This window comes from Sturnira hondurensis, unplaced genomic scaffold (genome assembly GCF_014824575.4).
Source record: "Sturnira hondurensis isolate 20B ecotype Veracruz unplaced genomic scaffold, ASM1482457v3 Scaffold0006805, whole genome shotgun sequence".
In the NCBI taxonomy this organism is placed as follows: domain Eukaryota; kingdom Metazoa; phylum Chordata; class Mammalia; order Chiroptera; family Phyllostomidae; genus Sturnira; species Sturnira hondurensis.
This window is the reverse complement of record NW_028079436.1, coordinates 118,993-140,795: the sequence shown is the minus strand read 5'-3', so window position 1 is coordinate 140,795 and position 21,803 is coordinate 118,993. Positions and strand designations below refer to the sequence as shown.

At 40.0% G+C, this 21,803-nt stretch overlaps 1 protein-coding gene across 1 annotated transcript in view; it reads left to right on the top strand.

Moving 5' to 3' along the window:
* LOC118990125 (dynein heavy chain 3, axonemal-like) overlaps positions 1-21,803 on the top strand; it is a gene marked incomplete at its 3' end in the record, with an annotated part of 173,441 nt that overhangs the window by 37,505 nt on the left and 114,133 nt on the right. The window contains exons 11-15 of the mRNA XM_037050535.1: positions 1,497-1,633; positions 9,221-9,326; positions 9,519-9,697; positions 12,604-12,788; positions 13,928-14,051. Of these exons, the coding sequence (XP_036906430.1) occupies positions 1,497-1,633; positions 9,221-9,326; positions 9,519-9,697; positions 12,604-12,788; positions 13,928-14,051 (731 nt within the window). The remainder of the gene's footprint in view (positions 1-1,496; positions 1,634-9,220; positions 9,327-9,518; positions 9,698-12,603; positions 12,789-13,927; positions 14,052-21,803) is intronic.

Below are 21,803 nucleotides of genomic sequence, written 5' to 3'. Positions count from 1 at the left end.
CCAGGAAGTCCAGGATCAGAGAGCCAGGTAGAGAAGAGATAGTAAAACAGATGACTGAGAAAGGGCACTGTTTTTCTCAGCTCAGTTTAACAGATGGCCCTACAGGGCATGGGAGTACCAGCCATGTTTAAAGGGCAATGAGAGGTGTTGCTTCGTATTCTCATTGAAGATTTCTCCCCCAGAGACCATCCGCTGCCCAAGTGTCTGTTGCATGGTCTAGATGTACCAGTTATACTGCCTGAAACCATTTCATACCCACCCTTGACCAGTGCCTGATCCTCCATCTCTCTGCTTTCAATCACTGGCCACAGAAAACTTGTCCTCTCGCTGTCTTAAAAACCTGTGAATGTACCAAAGAGTTGGGGAACAGATCACTTGTGCTGGTTTCTCCCCTTTCTAAATTGATGTGTCCTCCCTAATAACACATAACAGCTATAACCCAAGGAAGCACTCTGAAGGTCTTTCTGACACTGATCATAAAAACTTTCTTTGCGGAGAGGGCAGTGGAGGGCAGTGGAAGGTAGTAGAAGACAGTGGGTCCCCAACAGGGACTTGGCAGACTTCATGAGTTATGCAAATGAGAACACTTCTCGGAGACATACACATACCATTGAGAAGTTGGAATGTTTGACTTTTCAGAATGATACTGTTTATGCCTTATGATCATCAAATCATAGAATTTGTTTCCTTGAGCTGAGAGAAGAATGTAGTATAGTTCTCCTTCAGATGAAATAACAGAAGTCCAAAGACAAGTGATCTATCTTATCTAAGGTCACAGAGTCAGTTATTGGCAGTTAGGATTAGAACCCATGTCTCTGTTAGCTTTTCTTTTTTTAAAGATTTTATTTATTTATCTTTAGAGAGGAAGGGAAGGAGAGGAGAGAAGTAGCAATGTATGGCTGCCTATCATGAGTCCCCTGCCAGGAACTGGCCTGCAACCCAGGCATGTGCCCTGGCTGGGAATCGAACTGTGATCGTGTGGTTCTCAGGCCCACGCTCAGTCCACTGAGCTACACCAGCCAGGGCTTCTGTTAGCTTTTCATTAGAGAGAAGTTGATAGGTGGCAGGATACCACTATGACATCCATTCAGTCTCACGTATTTAGAGCACTTACTATGTGCCAAGTTTTTATTGAGCCCTCCCCAATGGTGCAGAATTCAGACATGATCCAGGCTCTCATGGTATTTATATCCCCTGACACACCTAGGACAGTTCATTATACACTCATTTAGTGATGGCAGTGATGAGAACAGACTGAACTTTAAGCAGGGAAACCTAACATCCACATGGGTCCAGGAGGACTCACCAAAGATATGAGACTCGAAAGAGCAAGGATTTGAATAATGAGTAATCCACAGAGGGAGAGGAGTGAGCCCAGCCTTTTTCAAGAAAAAAAGGAACAGGAATGCAGCTGCTGTCTCTGGGAATGAGCTCATTTCAGAACTTTGCCTTTTGGTTTAATCTCTCTGTAGTATCTTACAGTTTTTACTCTTTAGGTGGAATCTGTCCTGTTCCCAGAGTTGAAAGGATATAATCTGATCCTTGGAACTATTAACCCTGAAGAAAAACTGGTTTCTGATTTTGTGGATCAAACTTTCAAGGTATTTCAGAAAAACCAAGTTGGCCCCCACAAGTAAGTTGGTTTAGCTGTAACTTAGTTGACCTTTTTAGCATTGGTTTAGAGTTCTTAACTATCTTCAAATGATCAATCTCTGTTCCCACAAACCTGAAACAATATATAATAATAGCCAATACTTACTCATGGCTGTTACTATTTATTATCATTTTACACATGAGGGAACTGTAAGTTTCCCAGTGTGACACAGAAAATAAACAGAAGAGCTAGAATTCATATTCAGTTATAGGTTCATTTTCACCCTCTGAAAGACGTGGGGTCAGACAGATTTTAGCATTAAGAAATTTCTGGATTTTAGGAAAGTACCATAGTGCATGTGCCATATATTGTACTGCAGCTTCAGCAAGGTCTAGGGTGGCACCCCTCCATTTCATTCAACAAACTGATATTTCTTTGATGAAAACTATGAATATTCACACCAATGGCCTCACATTAGTTTAGGGTAGCTTTTGCTATCAAATGAATTTTGAAGCAACTTTCCATTTTCAGAGCTTTCTGGACTCAGAGATTAAAGAAAAAGATCGAGGAGAAGTTATCTAAATGTTCCTTAGTAATAACACTGTGAAACATCTGACATTTGTTCATTTGAGTAGTCACAAGTTTAGGGTGATCACAGAATGAAGCTTCCAGCTTCTAAACTGAGGTACTTTAAGAATGAAGAGGTATAGCCTGGACTGTCCCATGCAAACCAGGACATATGATCACCCTAACCTGGGGCTTCTTGACTGTGGCTCTATTCATATTTTAGAACAGAAAATTCTAGATTGTGGAACTGTCCTATATCCTATACATGGTAAGATTTTTAATATATCTGGCCTCTACCCATTAGATGCCAGTAGGGTTCTCCATCAGTTGTGACAACAAAAAAATGTCCCCAGACATGGCCAGCTGTCCCCTGGGAGCAAAATCACCTCATGTTGAGAACTACTGCTAAACTAGTCTGAAAACCATAGGCTCAAATTTGGAAGCTCCTATCTCATGAATTTGGTTTGAAGCATCAAACTGAAACCCCCATTATCCCTGTTTATGCAGCATCATACGTGCAGTTTGCTCTCTAGATGGCAGCTCCATGGCTTCTCCTGTGTCTCCATTTCAGAGTTTCTGAAGTGTCAATCCACTTTTGGAAGTGTACAGTTGGACCCCACAAAGTTAATTCTGCTTATTCCATGTCATCTTTATTTTCACTTAAACTCACTTTATGTCAGAACATCCCAAACACATCCTCCAACGTGAGGGAAATCTGCCCAGCCATTTTTACATAATCCGTAACACAGAGAGAAACAATTCTACTCAATTGATTTTAGGTAGCTTAGTTCCAAATTTTCATCTTAAAATTTAGACATAGAATTTTAGAGCTGTAAGGAGGGTTAGGAAGTAATGTTTATTGCATGCCTACTGAATGTCTTAATGCTTTATGTATACATTGTTACAGTTATGCTATGAGTTGTTAAATTTCCATTTAAAGACACTGGTCTTTAGAAAAGGGAAATATTTTGTCTCAGTTTATGCAGCTAGTAGGTAACAAAATTGGAATTTTCAACCAAAGTTCCAAATTTCTAGTTCAGTGCACCTTTTGCCACTTTATATTCTTCTGTCTTGGTTTGGGTGGATTTTTTTTATTTTCTATAATTAGTCTTTTTTAAAAATTTTTTATTTAACTCTTGTTCAAGTACAGTTTTCTTTCTTGTATTCCCAGCCCTGGCCCCAACCCCGAGTGCTCCCTACCTCCCTCCCATTTCCACCCCCCACCTTAGTTATTGTCCATGTGTCCTTTATACTTGTTCATGTGAGTCCTTTCCCTTTTCCCCTGTAGTTCTCTCCCTTCTCCCCTCTGGACTCTGTCAGCACCTTCTGTATTACAGTGTCTTTGGTTACATTTTGCTTGCTTGTTTGGTTTGTTTAGATTCCTGTTAACGGTGAGATCATCTGGTATTTGTCTTTCACCGCCTGGCTTATTTCGCTCAGCATAATGCTTTCCAGTTCCACCCATGATGTTGAAAAGGGTAGTAGTTCCTTCTTCCTTTCTGCGGCATGGAATTCCATTGTGTAAATGTACCATAGTTTTTTGATCCAGTCATTGACCAATGGGCATCTAGGTTGATTCCAACTCTTGGCTATCGTGAATTGTGCTGCTATGAACATTGGGGTGCATAGGTTCTTTTGGATTGGTGTTTCAGGATTCTTAGGATATACTACTAAGAGTGGAATTGCTGGGTCAAAAGGCACGTCCATTTTTAGTTTTCTTAGAAAATTCCATACTGTTTTCCATAGTGGTTGTACCAGTCTGCAATCCCACCAACACTAAACGAGGGTCCCCCTTTCCCCACAACTTTTCCAGCACCTGTTGTTTGTTCCTTTGTTTATGAAAGCAATTCCTACTGGTGTAAAGTGGTATCTCATTGTGGTTTTAATTTGCATCTCTCTGATAGCTAGCAATATCGGGCATCTTTTCATGTGTCTCTGGATCCTCTGTACGTCCTCCTTGGACAAATGTCTGTTCAAGTCCTTTGCCCATTTTTTAATTGGGTTGCTCAATTTCTTTGAGTGGAGTCGTGTGACCTCTTTGTATATTTTGGAGATTAAACCTTTGTCTGAGGTATCATTGACGAATATGTTTTCCCAAACTGTTGCTTCTCTTTGTATCTTGATACTGTTTTCCTTGGCCATGCAGAAGCTTTTAAGTTTGATGAGATAACATTCATTTATTCTTTCCTTTATGTCCCTTGCTCTGGGGGATGTATCAGTAAACATCTTGCTGCATGGAATATCTGAGAATTTCCTGCCAATGGTCTCCTCTAGAGCTTTAATGGTTTCACGGCTTATATTTAAGTCTTTAATCCACCTTGAATTAATTTTGGTGTATGGTGTAAGTTGGTGCTCGAGTTTCATTTTTTTGCATGTAGCTGTCCAGTTCTCCCAACACCATTTGTTGAAGAGGCTATCTTTACTCCATTTTATGTTATTGCCCCCTTTGTCAAATATTAATTGACTGTAGAAAGTTGGGTGTATTTCTGGGCTCTCTGTTTTATTCCATTAGTCTATGTGCCTGTTTTTATGCCAGTACCAGGCTGTTTTGATTACAGTGGCCTTGTAATACAGTTTGGTATCAGGTATTTTGATCCCTCCTACTTTGTTCTTCTTTTTCAAAATTGCATCTGCTATTCGGGGTCTTTTATGGTTCCATATAAATTTTTTAAGTGTTTGTTCTATGTCTGTGAAATATGCCATTGGTACTTTAATAGGTATTGCATTGAATCTGTAAATTGCTTTGGGTAGTATGGACATTTTGATGATGTTAATTCTTCCAATCCATGAGCATGGTACATGTTTCCCTTTGTTCCTGTCTTCCTTGATTTCTTTCTTCAGTGTTGTATATTTTTCTGCATACAGGTCTTTTACCTCCTTGGTTAGGTTTATTCCCAGATATTTTATTTTTGTTTTTGCTATATGAAATGGGATTTTTTTTCCTGATTTCTGCTTCTTCTGTTTCATTGTTTGTATACAAAAATGCCTTTGATTTCTGGATATTGACTTTGTAACCTGATGTTTTGCCAAATTCATTTATTAGTTCGAGCAGTTTTTTGGTAGAGTCTATAGGATTTTCCATGTACACTATCATGTCATCTGCAAGTAATGACAGTTTTGTTTCCTCCTTTCCAGTTTGGATGCCTTTTATTTTCTTTTCTTCTCTGATCGCTGTGGCTAGAACTTCTAATACTATATGGAATAGAAGTGGTGATAGTGGGCAACCTTGTCTTTTTCCTCATCTTAGTGGGAAAGCTTTTAGTTTTTGCGCATTGAGTATGATGTTGGCTGTAGGTCTTTCATATATGGCCCTTATTCTATTCAGGAATGTTCCCTCTATTCCCATTTTTCTGAGTACCTTTATCATAAATGGTGTTGTACCTTTTCAAAAGCTTTTTCCGCATCTATTGATATGATCATGTGGTTTTTGTCTTTGCTTTTGTTTATGTGGTGTATTACATTTACTGATTTATGAATATCGAACCATTCTTGCATCCTTGGGATGAATCCCACTTGGTCGTGGTGTATGATCTTTCTGATCTATTGTTGGATGTGATTTGGCAATATTTTATTGAGGATCATAGTGTCTATGTTCATCAGAGATATTCGCCTGAAGTTTTCTTTCTTTGTTGTGTCTCTATCTGGTTTTGGAATTAGGATGATGCTGGCTTCATAGAAAGAATTGGGAAATTTTCCTTCATTTTGGATTTTTTGGAATAGTCTGTGAAGAATAGGTGTTAGCTCTTCCTTAAATGCTTTGTAGAATTCTCCTATGAAACCATCTGGTCCAGGGCTTTTTTGTGATGGGAGTTTTTTTATTACTTCTTCAACTTCATTTGCTGTTATTGGCCTGTTTAGATTTTCTGCTTCTTTTTCATTTAGTTTTGGAAGACTGTATTTTTCTATAAATTTGTCCATTTCACCTAGGTTTTCAAATTTCTTGACATACAATTCTGCATAGTAATTTCTTACAATCTCTTCTATTTCTGTGGTATCAGTTGTACTCTCTCCTCTTTCATTTCTGAGTGTGTTTATTTGGGTCCTCTCTCTTCTTTTCTTAATGAGCCTACTTAAAGGTTTGTCTATTTTGTTTATCTTTTCAAAAAAACAGCTCCTAGATTCATTGATCCTTAGAATTGTGCTTTTAGTCTCTATGTCATTTAGTTCTGCTCTGATCTTGGTTATTTCCTTCCTTCTGCTTGCTCTGGGCTGTCTTTGTTGTTGTTCCTTGAGTTCTTGCAGGTGTCAGGTTAGGTTGTTTGTTTGAAATGTTTCTATCTTCTTTAGGTGAGCCTGTATTGGTATGAACTTCCCTCTCAGGACTGCCTTCACTGTGTCCCATAAGTTTTGGGTTGTTGTGAGTTCATTTTCCTTAGTTTTGAGAAGTTTTTTGGTTTCTTCCCTAATTTCAATCTTGACCCATTCGTTGTTTAATAGCATACCATTCAGTCTCCATGCTTTTGGGTGTTTTGCGTTTTTTTCTGTGGGGTTGGTTTCCAATTTCAGTCCCTCGTGATCAGAGAGAGAATATGCTTGGTATGATTTCTATTTTCCTGAAGTTGTTGAGACTTCTTTTGTGTCCTATCATGTGGTCTATCTTGGAAAATGTTCCATGTGCACTTGAAAAGAATGTGTATTTAGCTTCTTTGGGATGGAGGGCTCTATATATATCAATTAGGTCCATTTCTTCTAGAGTGTAGTTTAATGCTGCTATCTCTTTGTTGATAGTTTATTTGGAAGATCTGTCCATTTTTGACAGTGGGGTTTTAAAATCCCCTACTATAATTGTGTTGCTGTCAATATCTTTCTTGAGGTCCTCTAGGATTTTCTTTATATATTTGGGTGCTCCTATGTTGGGTGCATATGTATTTACGATGTTAATGTCTTCCTGGTGGATTTTTCCCTTGAGTATTATGAATTGACCTTCTGGGTCTCTCTTTATGGTCCTTTTTTTGAAGTCTATTTTGTCTGATATGAGAATTGCTGCTCCAGTTTTTTTTTTTTCCTTGTTTATTTGCTTGGAAAATTCATTTCCATCCTTTCACTTTTAGTCTGTGATGGTCTTTTGTCCTGAGGTGGGTCTCCTGTAGGCAGCATATGTGTGGGTCATGCTTTCTTAAACATTTAGTTATTCTATGTCTTTTAATTGGTGCATTTAATACATTTCCGTTTAAGGTTATTATTGAAAGGTATTTATTCATTGCCATTTTTGTACCTGTGTTCCTCTCTGTCTCTCTCTTTTCCTTCCTTTCCTTAAAGCAGCCCTTTTAGTAATTCTTGTCGAGTTTTTGTGGAGGCATATTCTTTTAGACTTATTTTGTCTTGGAAGCTATTTATTTGGCCTTCTATCTTGATTGAGAGCCTTGCTGGATAAAGTAGCCTTGGTTGTATGCCTCTGTTTCTCATTACTTGAAATATTTCCTGCCATTCTCTTCTTTCTTGGAATGTTTCTGTTGAGAAGTCAGTAGCCAACCTTATTGGGCCTCCCTTGTATATTACTTCCTTTTTCTCCCTTGCTGCCCTTAGGATTCTCTCTTTGTCTTGGAGTTTTCCCATTTTAACGACGATGTGTCTTGCAGTAGGCCTCTATGGGTTCCACCTGTCTGGGACTCTCTGCGATTCCTGGATTCGTGTGACTGTCTCTCTCCTCAACTTAGGAAATATTTCCATTATTACTCTTTCAAGTAGGTTGTCTATCCCTTGTTGTTCTACTTCTCCTTCTGGTATTCCTATTATGAGGATATTATTACGTTTCATATTGTCTTGCATTTCTCTTAGACTCTCCGCATTTTTTCTGATTCTCTTTTCCATTACCTCATCCATCTGAGAGATTCTTTCCACCCTGTCCTCGAGCTCGCCTATGTGGTCTTCCGCCTCATCAATAGTACTATTCATACCTTCTACTGTGTTCTTCAGTTCAGAAATTGTATTCTTCATTTCCTCTTGACCTTTGCTGATGGTTTCTATTTACTTTATCATGTTGGTATAGTTTGTGGAGAGTTCATTGTAGCTCCCCTGTAGTTTCTGGTACCTTGCTGTAAGCTCTTTGAATTTCCTGATAACCAGTGCTTTGAATTCAGTATCTGATAGCTGACTTGCCTCTATTTCATCTAACATTCTTTCTGAGACTTCCTCCTTTTCTTTCATTTGTGGATTGTTTTTTTGTCTTCCCATTGTTTGTGTTGCTCTTCTTGTTGGCCTCAGCTTCTTAAATTGATCTGTTCTGGTACCCTGAGTTTTTGGTGTGAACTTCTGTGGTAGGATACCTGTGAAATTCAGTGGTGCAGTCTCCTGCAGGTATCTTGGTGTTCTCCGCTTCCACTACTCCTCTGGTTGGTTTCCAGGTAGTTGAACCTTTTCTTCTGGGCTCCCTAGCTGCAGCAGCCTGAGGGGCTGTTAGTGTGGCTTTTCACGCTCCTCGGTAAGCTCAACTGGTCTCGCCAGTACCCCCCCCCCAGCTCCAGACTGGAGCCACTCTCCCGCGCCCGACTGAGAGCAGAGTTTCTCCAAGGCTTTCCAGCCCTGGTCTGGCGTGAGGGTGCATGCTCACAGCCAGGCTTTCCTGCTCTCATAGGCTTGGGTGCGGACCCTTCCCTTTGTTGTGGCTGAACACACAGGGCAACTCACAATTCTCCCAAACCAACAGCCACAGCCTGACTCCCTATGTTTCCCTGTCTGCGCCGGCTGAGTAGTGATGGAGCTGGCGACTGGCTCTCTTTCAGGGGCCCAGCCAGCATCCCAAGACTCCTGGAGACTGAGAGCCAGTGCAGGTCCTGTGATACAGGGATCGCCCGGGCAACTCTCAATTCCCCAAGCTGAGGGTTGGCGCAGACCCCGCCCCACCGGGAAAGCAGGGGCGACCAGCGGTTGGTCAAGCGGAGGGCCGGCGCTGTGGACTCCCCCCAACCCCGGGCCAGGAGGGCACATGCTCGGCGGTCGTTCGGGCGGAGGGCCGGGGTTTGGGTTGATTTTTATGTTGTATTTCTTCACTTGCCACTCTGACTAATCTGGCTTGGTGGCCTGTATTTTTGTTTGCTTTTATGCTCTTCAATATGGAAGATACTTAAATGTCTACAAAAAGTATGATGATTTATTGGACAATATGGCAGAGCAAAACATCACTGCATTCCTGAAAGAAAATCATGGAATTGAAGATTTTGTGATGGTAGGAGATGCCACTTGACATTTTGTATCTTAGTGATGTGTGTTGCAAACAATTCAATGAGTAGTCAGTCAGAGGGTTTTCTTAGTATACACTGTGCTGAACATTGGACTAGGTTGGCCAGGGGTGAGGGTGCAGGCAAATGCATAGAGACTGGAGACAAATTAAGCTACCAAATATGCTCCTTTTTAACAGAGGATCAATAGCATTAAAAAGCGGAGAAATGAAATTGCATCCATGCACATTTCTGTGCCTTTGGCTATGTTCTGCCTTGACACCGTGACCCTAAATTATGATCTCTGTGAGCGAGCCCAGAATCTTAAAGATCGTCTGATTCAGTTCCAAGTCGATGTAAACCGGGAAACTAATATCAGGTACTATTATTATGTGCAGATAAATAGCAATGACATTTGGCATAAACAGGAGAATGCAAAGGAAGATAGAATTTGCACCTCCCAAAAATGACCAGGCTGAACTTCTAGTTCAAGTTATTTCTGCCCCAAAATGAGGGTAGCGGGGAATTCAACTGTAAGCTAGAAAATGAACAATAGTAAGAAAACTACATGGGGCTTGAAGTAGGAGGGTGGGAAGTGTCCTGGAGCAGTCCATCTCTGATCCTTCAGCCTTCACTTTCTTACAGCCAACATCTGAGAGACACTGCTTCACGGGTCTGGCTTTCTCAGGTCACAAATCCTCTGACCATCACCTAGCATATATTCAGAAATAGCCTTTAGTATCACTGCTATGAAGACTTCTGCTGTATAGGTCTGGGGAGTCTGTCATTCAATCTAAAGCCCAATATTGTGCCTTCATTATACTGATGATTATCTATATACTATTCAAAATGTTTTTTGTTATAAGAGATAAAAGCTTAAATAGACTGGCTAAAGTAAATGAGGGAATTCAGGGCTCACATGTTGAAAAGTTCAGGAGTTGCTAGCTGCAGGCCCTCCACCCTGAAATTGGGATACAGTCTCCCTCCCTCGAATCAGCTTTCCTCTTTGTGAGCTCCATTCCCTGACAGGCTCTTTCTAGTTTGTGCACCCAGCAGCTCCCAGCTCACATCCTCCCAGGTTCCTATATGATGGGGGAAAAAAGGTTTCTCTTTTTCTAAATTCCTCCCAAATTCTGGTCTGCGGGACACTGGCCCGACTTAGCTCATCTGTGCAACACTGGACCAACACCATGGCCAAGAGGATGGCTGATATCTGAGTGGTGTTTCCATCTTTGGGGTGGATGTCAGCCCTACCTAGACCACAGGGACTGAGAGAGGGAGAGGGGCTCCCCAAGAAGACTTAGGGTATGGTTACCAGAAAAGGAAACAATGAAAAGAGGCTGGGACAGCAACTGTCTGCTCTTATGTCTCTATTGAATGTTTAAAAATAGTTACATAATCCATTATTCTAGGTCTCTTCTTTAGGCAACATTAAACTATAGACTAAGATGGTTTAGGAATAATGACTACTGTTAACATGATATATATTATATTATTCACATATATGTAAGTATATATAATTTTAGTATTTTATAGCACTTTAAGATTTACAAAATACATGTTAGAAACTCATGAGCAAATTAATAATAGTAAGAGCTGCTGTTTTTCCTACTGTTTTTATAGTCCAGTCACTGGGTAAACATTATAGGTCTAGTCAGGTCTTCATAGCAACCCTAAAAGGTCATGCATTATTCTTTCCATTATGTTGATGAAGAAGGTGAGACTCTAAGAACTTAGCAAGTGGCACATTCCTGGCTTAGCCTAGTTCACTTTGACCCCAAAGTCCATGCTCTCTACCACTACACAGCTTTCTCACTGAGTGACTACATGGTGGAATCCTGGTTTTGGAGCCAGAAGACTTGGTTTTGAACCCAAGACCTTCTGTTTACTAGCTATGCATCCCCTACAGTCACCTGTCAGGACTTCAGTTTCTGTGCCTATAGAATTGGGACTGTGACAGTAAAAGATTTTCAGCCTTCATGCTACTATAACACTTTTTTGGAGAGTTACTTAAGGCCTTCTACTTTCAGCCTACAGAAGTATAAGAAAATAAATTTCTGTTATTTAATTTTCCAGTGACATTTTGTTATGGTAGCCCAAGCTGATTAGTAAAACACCCAATTAAAAATATGAAGGAGGCTGGGAAATATAGTCTACCTCTGAGTATAAGAAGTGGAGAATACTCTGAACCCATGCAGTGCAGTAGATAATTTTTCTCTATAGAAAGTTCCTGAATTGTATAAAAATTGATTTATAAAATCTCAGTATCATCTGCAAAGGTGTTATAATCATTTTCTCTTCAGTTTGACCTAATTAGCTTTCTTATGGAGCAGTATTCTTATATTATGAAGGGCTATTGAGGACTGAAAATATTAGAGGAGTCTTTTTTAACTAACATATGATATCAGCATGTACTAATCAATAACAAAAATTATGATAGCTATTATTGCTAACATTTTTTGAGGGGTACTTAGTGGTACACATGGATATATTGAGGATAATTTGTTCCTAATTGTACTTAAAATGCTGAGGAATGTGATTAATTAGCTTTTGTATAATTTAGAGCATATTCAAATTATTCATATAATACCCTTTTTTACAATCTTGTGTTTGAAGAGAAGTGGACAGTTAGATCTAATGGTCCCTTGAGTTAGATTTCAAGAGGTTGAACATAAATTTCTCTGTGCCACCAGGTATTACATGCAGTACATGAAGATAAGCTTGCTGGTATCCTGTGAGAATCGGTGATTACAGATTGCTTTAGTGCTCTACTCCAGCATAAAATCTGATTAATTGCTGGTGGTAGTGGTGGTGGTATTCTTGTTTTATTTTGGTCTAAATCTGGGTTCTACTTAGGGTTTATTTGTGAAGATTACAAGCTTTGGAATCAATTGAACCAGGTTCAGATCCTGGCTTTGACACCTCTACCTCATGTTGCTTTGGGTAAAGTTACTCAGCCCCACTTTCTTCCAAAATGTTGATAATAATAGTCCCTATGTCTTAGAATTGTGAGGATTAAATAAGCTAATATATGATTTAAGTGGGGCATGGCACCTAGTAATAAGCTTAATACATGAAAGACATTACTATCTTTACTACTGTAATCATTCCTGAACAGTAGTATGAATGTGAATATCATCCATCAAAGATTTGAAGGTAGAGAAAAGTTGGAAAACATCATTCTGGTCACCAGATACGAATCATATCTGTTTAGCATAATGAGTCTTCTAAGAAAGTTATTTTAGAGGATGATGGTGATGATGATGGCTGATTTTTATCCCAAAGCATTTGTAATCAGTACAGCAACATTGCAGATAAAGTCAATGAGATTCCTGCCAACACTGAGGAGCTGGTATTACTCATTGAATTCTTAAAGAAATCCAGTGATGTCACTGTGTTCACACTCAGGAGGCAACTTAAAGATGCAGTTGAGCGACTAGAGTTCCTGATGGACTATGCAGACTTGCCCCGTAAGTCTAATGCCATACATGTACATGCAAGTGTAGATGTATATTTCTATTTTTAAGGAAAGAGTCAGGGAAAGGAGAGTTGGCAATCCCACCACTGACTGTCAAGACTGGAAGAGCTGCTTTTAAGTGCCCCCATGTATTAGAGGCATTCATCACAGGACTCTGAATCAAACAAAGGAAATCTGATTATTAGAAATAAAGAAGAAATATCTGGGGATTTGACATCTTGTTCCTGGTGTTCCTAGAAAAGTAACTTCAAAATGCAATCTTTTTATAAATGGGTAGATTTCATTCATTTGTAATCAATAAAATCCTACCTTTGAGGGCACTTTCCTTCATGCCCCTGCATATTGCTAAAAGAAAGAAGTGCCCAGGGTCCCTTAAAGGCTTATTACACCAAGGTCAAGTTTGTAAGTACCAGGTTCAGAAGGAAAAGTTGATATGCTCTTTACAAGCCAAGTTTCAGAGCTGTTTTCATCTGGAAATACCTGTGAATTACTTGGTGTTCACAATGGGGTGGGGGTGATGAAGGAAGAGATATGGACTGGGAGCGAGAAGTATTTCTCTACCCAACCCCCACACATTTCCTGAGCTGTGCCCTTGACCATGTGAGCACACACTGGACTCTCTCACTGTGGTATCTGTGTCCTAAACTCCAAGGGTACAGGGGAAGCCAGGGCATTTTAACTGACCAGAGCCCTAAGATAGGTAGGTCATGTGGCATTGATATTATTACTGACACTTAACCAAAAGGGAGACTGAGACTCAAATGAGTTAGAATAGTTTAAAGATTAGAACCAGAACATCACCCTGGGTCTCTATTGCCTGGGGAAAAGTAAGAATAGAGGTGAGAACATAGGCTTGCAAGTTAATTTGACCTGGGTTTGATATCTGCCCTCCACATTCCAGTGGTATGACCTTGACCACTTTCTTAACTATTCCCCACCTGTAAAAACAAGGATGATAATACTGTCTACCTTCTAGCCTGAGTTTTGGTAAGTGCTGAATAAATGCTGGCTGTCATTCATACATAATAGCCCCATGCATTCATTTTCCTCCCCCCATGTCTGTTGACCTCTGTTCTGCTGCATGCTGACCCACTGAGCAGTGTCCTGAAGCAGACTGTCTGTGTTTTGCAGAAGAGGACATCAAATTGAACAGCACTCTGTTCCTCTGGCCAGACCAGATCGAAGATGTCTTTGAAAACAGCCGAAATCTGCTCCTTAGCAAGAGGGATCAGGCAGAGATGGACCTCATTAAAAGGTAAAGGAGGTATCTGAGGGTGTTTTAGAAATGACACATGACTTCATAACACACTGCAGTTTCCTGGTTCTGTGTTGAACTGACCCCCACCACCAGCAATGCATGGGCAAAGGTAGAAGACAGTTGGTGGAGAAGAAATTTCTTCTTGTTTCCCGCTGAGGGGTGTTATCTTCAAGCCTCCTTCACTGTAGTAACCCCTGCCAACACCTTCCCTCCCTGCCTTGAACAATTGAAATTTAGCTCTGCAGAGAGAGAAAAGACAAAAATAGTGGTGTTAATAAGGACCTTGCAATAGTGATAACTGAATCATCAGTCTTACTCTGAGACTGCAGATCTGTGACACAATAAGACAAATAACAAAGGCATGGCAGGAGGCTCAGAAATTGCCTATTGTGACTTCCAGTCAAGATGGAGGTGTAGGTAGACTCACTTTACCTCCGCATACATCAATAAGAAGAATTACAACTAAACTCAAAACAAAAAATACCCAGAACTGCCAGAAAATTGAACTGTGTGGAAGGCCAACAACCAAGGATCTAAAGAAGCCATATTCATTCAGATGGGTAGGAGGGACAGAGCCAGGGAACAAGGTTGGAGAGGATGTGGAGTAGTGCAGAGGCAGCAGTGGTGGCAGAACAGGGGATCCCACATTCACATGTGGTGGATCAAAATCAGGAGGGATACCTTGATAACAAGTGATTCCAGGCACAGGCCAGATGGAGCAGCCCTGGGTTCCAGCTCTGCGAACAGAAAGCTTCATAATTTCTGGTCATAAAAACCAGTCGGGGTTGGGGTGGCAGCAAAAACTTCTGGTTACTGAGGACAGTCCCTTTAGAGGGCTGACATAATCTTAGCACATTCACAAACCTACCCACTCTGGGAATCGCCACCAGGGCAACTACTAAAAGGGCTCCAGCTGCATACAGAAAGTGGGTGAAGTGACTGGAAGGAAATGGGGTGAGTGCAAGGCAGGCTCCCAGAAGCCAGACAGCAGCACTGTCCCCTCTATGATCCCTCCCTCCCACACAGTGCACAACCCTGGCAACACCTAAGGATCCACCCCATACAACTTAACAGATGCACTAAAAAAGGAAGTGAAAGTAACTCTACCTAATACACAGAAACAAACAGAGAGAGGCTGCCAAATCAAGGAGACAAATAAATATGGCCCAAATGAAAGAACAGAACAAAACCCCAGAAAAAGAACTAAACAAAATGGAGGCAACCAACCTATCAGATGCAGAGTTCAAAACACTGGTGATCAGGAAGCTAAGAGAACTCGCTGGGTATGGCAACAACATAAAAAAGATGCAGGGAGCAATGAAGGTCACCTAAGTGAAATAAAGAAAAACCTACATGGAACCAACAGTGGAGGAGATGAAGCCAAGATTCAAATCAACGATTTGGAACATAAGGAAGAAATAAACATTCAACCAGAATGGAATAAAGAAACAAGAATTCAAAATATCAGGGAGAGTATAAGAAGATTCTAGGACATCTCCAAATGTAATAACATCTGAATCATAGGAATGCCAGAAGAAGTGGAAGGGCAATAAATTGAAAACTTATTTGAAAAAAACAATGAAAGAAAACATCCCTAATTTGGTGAAGGGCTAGACATACAAGTCCGGGAAGCACAGAGAATCCCAAACAAGCTGGACCCAAAGAAGACCACACCAAGAAACTTCATAATTAAAATGCCAAAGGTTAAACATAAAGAGAGAATCTTAAAAGCAGCAAGAGGAAAGCAGAGAGTTACCTACAAAGAAGTTCTCATAAGATTATCAGCTGATTTCTCAAAAGAAACTGCTGGCAAGGAGGGACTGGCAAGAAGTATTCAAAGTGATGAGAAGCAAGGACCTACAACCAAGATTATTCTATCCAGTAAAGCTATCATTCCATTTAGAATGGAAAGGTAGATAAAGTGCTTCCCAGACAAGGCAAAGCTAAAAGAGTTCATCATCACCAAGCCATTATTACATGAAATGTTAAAGGAACTTATTTAAGAAAAAGATCAAAACTATGAATATTAAAATGACAACAAATTCACAACTATCAACAACTGAATCTAAAAAATGAAAACAAAAGCAAATTAAGCAAACAAATAGAACAGGAACAGAATCACAGATATGGAGATCACTTGGAGGGTTTTCAGCTGGGAGGGGAAGAGGGAGAATGGGGGAAAGTACAGGGATTAGGAAGCATAACTGGTAGGTACAAAATGTTCCGGATGATGTTAAGAATAGTATAGGAAAATGGAGAAGCCAAAGAACTTATATTCATGACCCATGGATGTGAACTAAGGGTGGGTATTGCTGGAGAGAAGTGGGATACTGGGAGGAGGGGGAAAAGAGGGAAAACTGGGACAGCTGTAATAGCATAACCTATAAAAATATTATTTTTAAAAAAGGAGCAAATAGGAGATAGTGAAGCACCTAGAGACAGTCTCTGATGAAAGCCACTATGACCCCTTGGGCTGAGAGGACAGTGAGAACTGAAACCATGGAGGAGAAATAATTGTCCAAGAGAAATGCAGCTACTACCAGAGACGGGCCAAACAGGAAGGGAGAGGAGGAAAAGCTCTGCCACATTCTCCAACCTGAGCTCTCTGTTGGCCGAGCTCTGCCTAGATCCAACTGACTAGGAAGCCAGAGGCAGCAGACTGGGCATCAGCCAACCCAGAACTGAGCCGGTGGAGGAGGGTAGAGAATTAACTAGGGTATGGGAGTGTGCACAGCAAATGGAGAATAATTAACACTGAAGCCAAAAATTAAGTGTGGCCTGGAAAATATAGTCAAATTCCTTGGAGAGGGAATGGGATTGTTGTTACAGAGGATGAACTAATGAACATTGCTAAGCCCTCTTTACAGATTGTTCTCAGGATTACTGCAAAAATGATCAACTTGAGGTTTAAGGGTTCACTAAACAGGGCTGAGCCCAGGGCTATAGTTTTCTCCTTGCCAGGCCTTTTCTAGAGGCCTTTTCTCTGCTTAACTGTGCTGTTAAGAGCTCAAGAATCATCAATGATATCTAGCTGAGAGTCACCACTCTAAAAGGGGAAACCCAGCACTCTTCCCCTCTCACTGTAAATAACAGTTGTGCTCACTTCTCCCAGAGCCACTTTCACTCCTCAATTTCAACAGCACTTATTATATCTAAACAGTTTTATGGTAATGTTCTGAAAGTGTGCTTAAAGGTGGAAGTTTGAAGTGAAGAATAATTTTTCTCACCAAAATCACTGTTCAAAGTCATTGACAGTTTCTGAATCCCTGCCATGGTACCACCTAGATACCATCTCAGATCACCTCATTTCACCTTCCAGCACAGACACTGCTTATGAAATAAGATAATCTGAGATTGGTTCTATTATCCCATTTTCCAGATGAGGACACCAAGTCTCAAAAGGATGAAGTAACTTGCTCCTGTTCATCTAACCTACAAACAGTGGTCCTGCTTCCTGGTTAGGCACCCAGAATCAGTTCCATGGGGGAGACTGTGGGAATGAAGAGATTTCTGGACACTCTATACTTTTTGCTCAGTTTTGTTGTTAATTTAAAACTGTTCAAAAAATAAAGTCTTAATTACAAAAATCAGTTCTACTCATTGGGCTCTGGAGAGTATATTCATTTAGGCAAAGAGAATATTAAGCTGCCAGAAGAAAACTAAATGTGTGTGCATGTATATACACATGCATGCACACACAGATACCTTTGGTTGTTACTGGTTATTTGGGGGGAGGCAGTAAACCTAGGATATATTTTGAAGGAAGCAACTAAATGGTTTTACCCTTCAGCCCAAATTACCATTCTATATGGAAAATCCTGCTTTTATCTACTCTATCCCTTTCTTGTGAGCATTTGCTGGGAGGATAGGACATAAAGCTGAGCAGTGGGAGTTTCATGTGTGGAGGGGATAGTAATTAGTATAAATCTTTGTTTATAAACAATGTGCCATAAGCTGGGCTGTGTGTGTGTGCTCATGCATGCATGAGTGTCTGTCTTTACCACATACATGGCACTTACTAACATCACTTGACATTGTCTAATCTTTCAGTATGCCTATGCTGTCTTTGTCACGGTATTAAAATATTAGCAGGCAAACATACTTATATGTACAGATGGAATAGAACAGTGCATAGTAAAATATCAACAATAAAAATGAAGGAATAAATGATTATTGACACATTAGCACTGAACAGGACTAGCTGCACAATAAGCAATTTTTAAAGTATATTTTATTTATTGCTTTGTTTATGATAGCCATCATCACCGGTGTACAGTGGTATCTCATTGTGGTTTTAATTTGCATCTCTCTGATAGCAAGCGATATTGAGCATCTCTTCATGTGTCTCTGGATCCTCTGCATGTCCTCCTTGCAGAAGTGTCTCTTCAAGTCCTTTCCCATTTTTTAATTGGGTGAGTTGTCTTCTTAGAGTGAAGTCGTGTGAGTTCTTTGTATATTTTGGAGATTAAACTTTTGTCTGAGGTATCATTGGCAAATATGTTTTCCCATACTGTTGGTTGTCTTTTTATTTTAATGCTGTTTTCTTTAGCTGTGCAGAAGCTTTTTATTTTGATGAGATCCCATTTGTTTATTTTTCCTTTATATTCCTTGCTCTAGGGGACATATCAGTAAAAATGTTGCTGGGTGAAATATCAGATATTTTCCTGCCAATGTTCTCCTCTAGGACTTTAATGGTGTCACGGCTTATATTTAAGTCTTTAATCCACCTTGAATTAATTTTGGTGTATGGTGTAAGTTGGTACTCGAGTTTCATTTTTTTGCATGTAGCTGTCCAGTTCTCCCAACACCATTTGTTGAAGAGGCTATCTTTACTCCATTTTATGTTACTGCCCCCTTTGTCGAATATTAATTGACTGTAGAGAGTTGGGTTTATTTCTGTTCCATTGGTCTATGTGCCTGTTTTTATGCCAGTACCAGGCTGTTTTGATTACAGTGGCCTTGTAATACAGTTTGATATCAGGTATTGGGATCCCTCCTACTTTGTTCTTCTTTCTTAACATTGCAGCTGCTATTTAGGGTCTTTTATGGTTCCATATAAATTTCTGAAGTGTCTGTGAAATACGCCATTGGTACTTTAATAGGTATTGCATTGAATCTGTAAATTGCTTTGGGTAGTATGGACATTTTGATGATGTTAATCCATGAACACGATATATGTTTCCATTTGTTTGTGTCTTCCTTGATTTCTTTCTTCGGTGTTTTGTGGTTTTCTCAGTACAGGTCTTTTACCTCCTTAGTTAGATTTATTCGCAGATATTTTATTTTAGTTTTTGCTATATTGAATGAGATTCTTTTCTTGATTTCTGCTTCTGTTGATTCATTGTTAGTATACAAAAATGCCTTTGATTTCTGGATATTGACTTTGTATCCTGCTTTTTTGCCAAATTCATTTATTAGTTCGAGCAGTTTTTTGTTGGAGAGGGTGTGGGGAAAAGGGGTCTCTGGTCCACTGTTGGTGGGATTGCAGACTGGAACAACCATTATGGAAAACAGTATGGAATTTTCTCAGAAAACTAAAATTATACCTGCCTTTTGACCCAGCAATTCCACTGCTATCATTGTATCCTAAGGACCCTAAAACACCAATCCCAAAGAACACATGCACCCCAATGTTCATAGCAGCACAATTTACAATAGCCAAGAGTTGGAAGCAACCTAGCTGCCCGTCAGTAAATGGATGGATCAAAAAACTATGGTACATATACACAACAGAATTTTATGCTGCAGAAAGAAAGAAGGAGCTCCTACATTTTGCAACATCATGGATGGAACTGGAAAGCATTATGCTGAGTGAAATAAGCCAGGTGTTGGAGGACAAATACCATATGATCTCACCTTTAACAGGAAGCTAAACAACAAAGCAAACAAGCAAGCAAAATATAACCAAAGACACTGAAATAGAAAACAGGCTGACAGTGACCAGAAGGAAGAAGGGAGGGAATTTCAGGGGAAATAGGGGAGGGATTTAGAGGAACATATATAAAGGGTACATGGACAACAACTGAGAAGGGTGGAAATGGGAGGGAGGGGGGAGCACGGGCGTGGGATGGGATGGGAGTAATAGACAGAAAACTGTACTTGAAAAATAATTAAATAAAAAATTGGGAAAAAATAAAGTATATTTTATTGATTGCGTTATTACAGCTGTCCCAATTTTCCCTCTTTTCCCCCTCCTCCCAGTATCCCACTTCTCTCCAGCAATACCCACCCTTAGTTCACATCCATGGGTCATGAATATAAGTTCTTTGGCTTCTCCATTTTCCTATACTATTCTTAACATCATCCGGAACATTTTGTACCTACCAGTTATGCTTCCTAATCCCTGTACTTTCCCCCATTCTCCCTCTTCCCCTCCCAGCTGAAAACCCTCCAAGTGATCTCCATATCTGTGATTCTGTTCCTGTTCTATTTGTTTGCTTAATTTGTTTTTGTTTTCATTTTTTAGATTCAGTTGTTGATAGTTGTGAATTTGTTGTCATTTTAATATTCATAGTTTTGATCTTTTTCTTAAATAAGTTCCTTTAACATTTCATGTAATAATGGCTTGGTGATGATGAACTCTTTTAGCTTTGCCTTGTCTGGGAAGCACTTTATCTACCTTTCCATTCTAAATGGAATGATAGCTTTACTGGATAGAATAATCTTGGTTGTAGGTCCTTGCTTCTCATCACTTTGAATACTTCTTGCCAGTCCCTCCTTGCCAGCAGTTTCTTTTGAGAAATCAGCTGATAATCTTATGAGAACTTCTTTGTAGGTAACTCTCTGCTTTCCTCTTGCTGCTTTTAAGATTCTCTCTTTATGTTTAACCTTTGGCATTTTAATTATGAAGTTTCTTGGTGTGGTCTTCTTTGGGTCCAGCTTGTTTGGGATTCTCTGTGCTTCCCGGACTTGTATGTCTAGCCCTTCACCAAATTAGGGATGTTTTCTTTCATTGTTTTTTTCAAATAAGTTTTCAATTTATTGCCCTTCCACTTCTTCTGGCATTCCTATGATTCAGATGTTATTACATTTGGAGATGTCCTAGAATCTTCTTATACTCTCCCTGATATTTTGAATTCTTGTTTCTTTATTCCATTCTGGTTGAATGTTTATTTCTTCCTTATGTTCCAAATCGTTGATTTGAATCTTGGCTTCATCTCCTCCACTGTTGGTTCCATGTAGGTTTTTCTTTATTTCACTTAGGTGACCTTCATTGCTCCCTGCATCTTTTTTATGTTGTTGCCATACCCAGCGAGTTCTCTTAGCTTCCTGATCACCAGTGTTTTGAACTCTGCATCTGATAGGTTGGTTGCCTCCATTTTGTTTAGTTCTGGGGTTTTGTTCTGTTCTTTCATTTGGGCCATATTTATTTGTCTCCTTGATTTGGCAGCCTCTCTCTGTTTGTTTTTGTCTATTAGGTAGGGCTGCTTTGATTTCCTGTCTTAGTAGCATGGCCTATTGTAAAAAAAAGCACCTATAAATTTTGTGGGGCAGAGCCTAATAATCATTGGAATGGGGCAAGATGCTTCACTCTTTTGTGGCTTTCTATGGTAAAAGGGCTTAGAGATGGGACAATCCTGGCTGTCTGGCTTCTGGATGTTTCCCTAGCACTCACCCTTTGTGATTGGTGCCCTTCCAGCTATTTCCGTGATGCTAAATTCCGGGGGGTGGTGGTGCACATTTTAAGTCCATGCAGGCTCTTTAAGTGTAGTCCTGAAAATATGGCAGTTTCTTCCACCTCCCTAACCC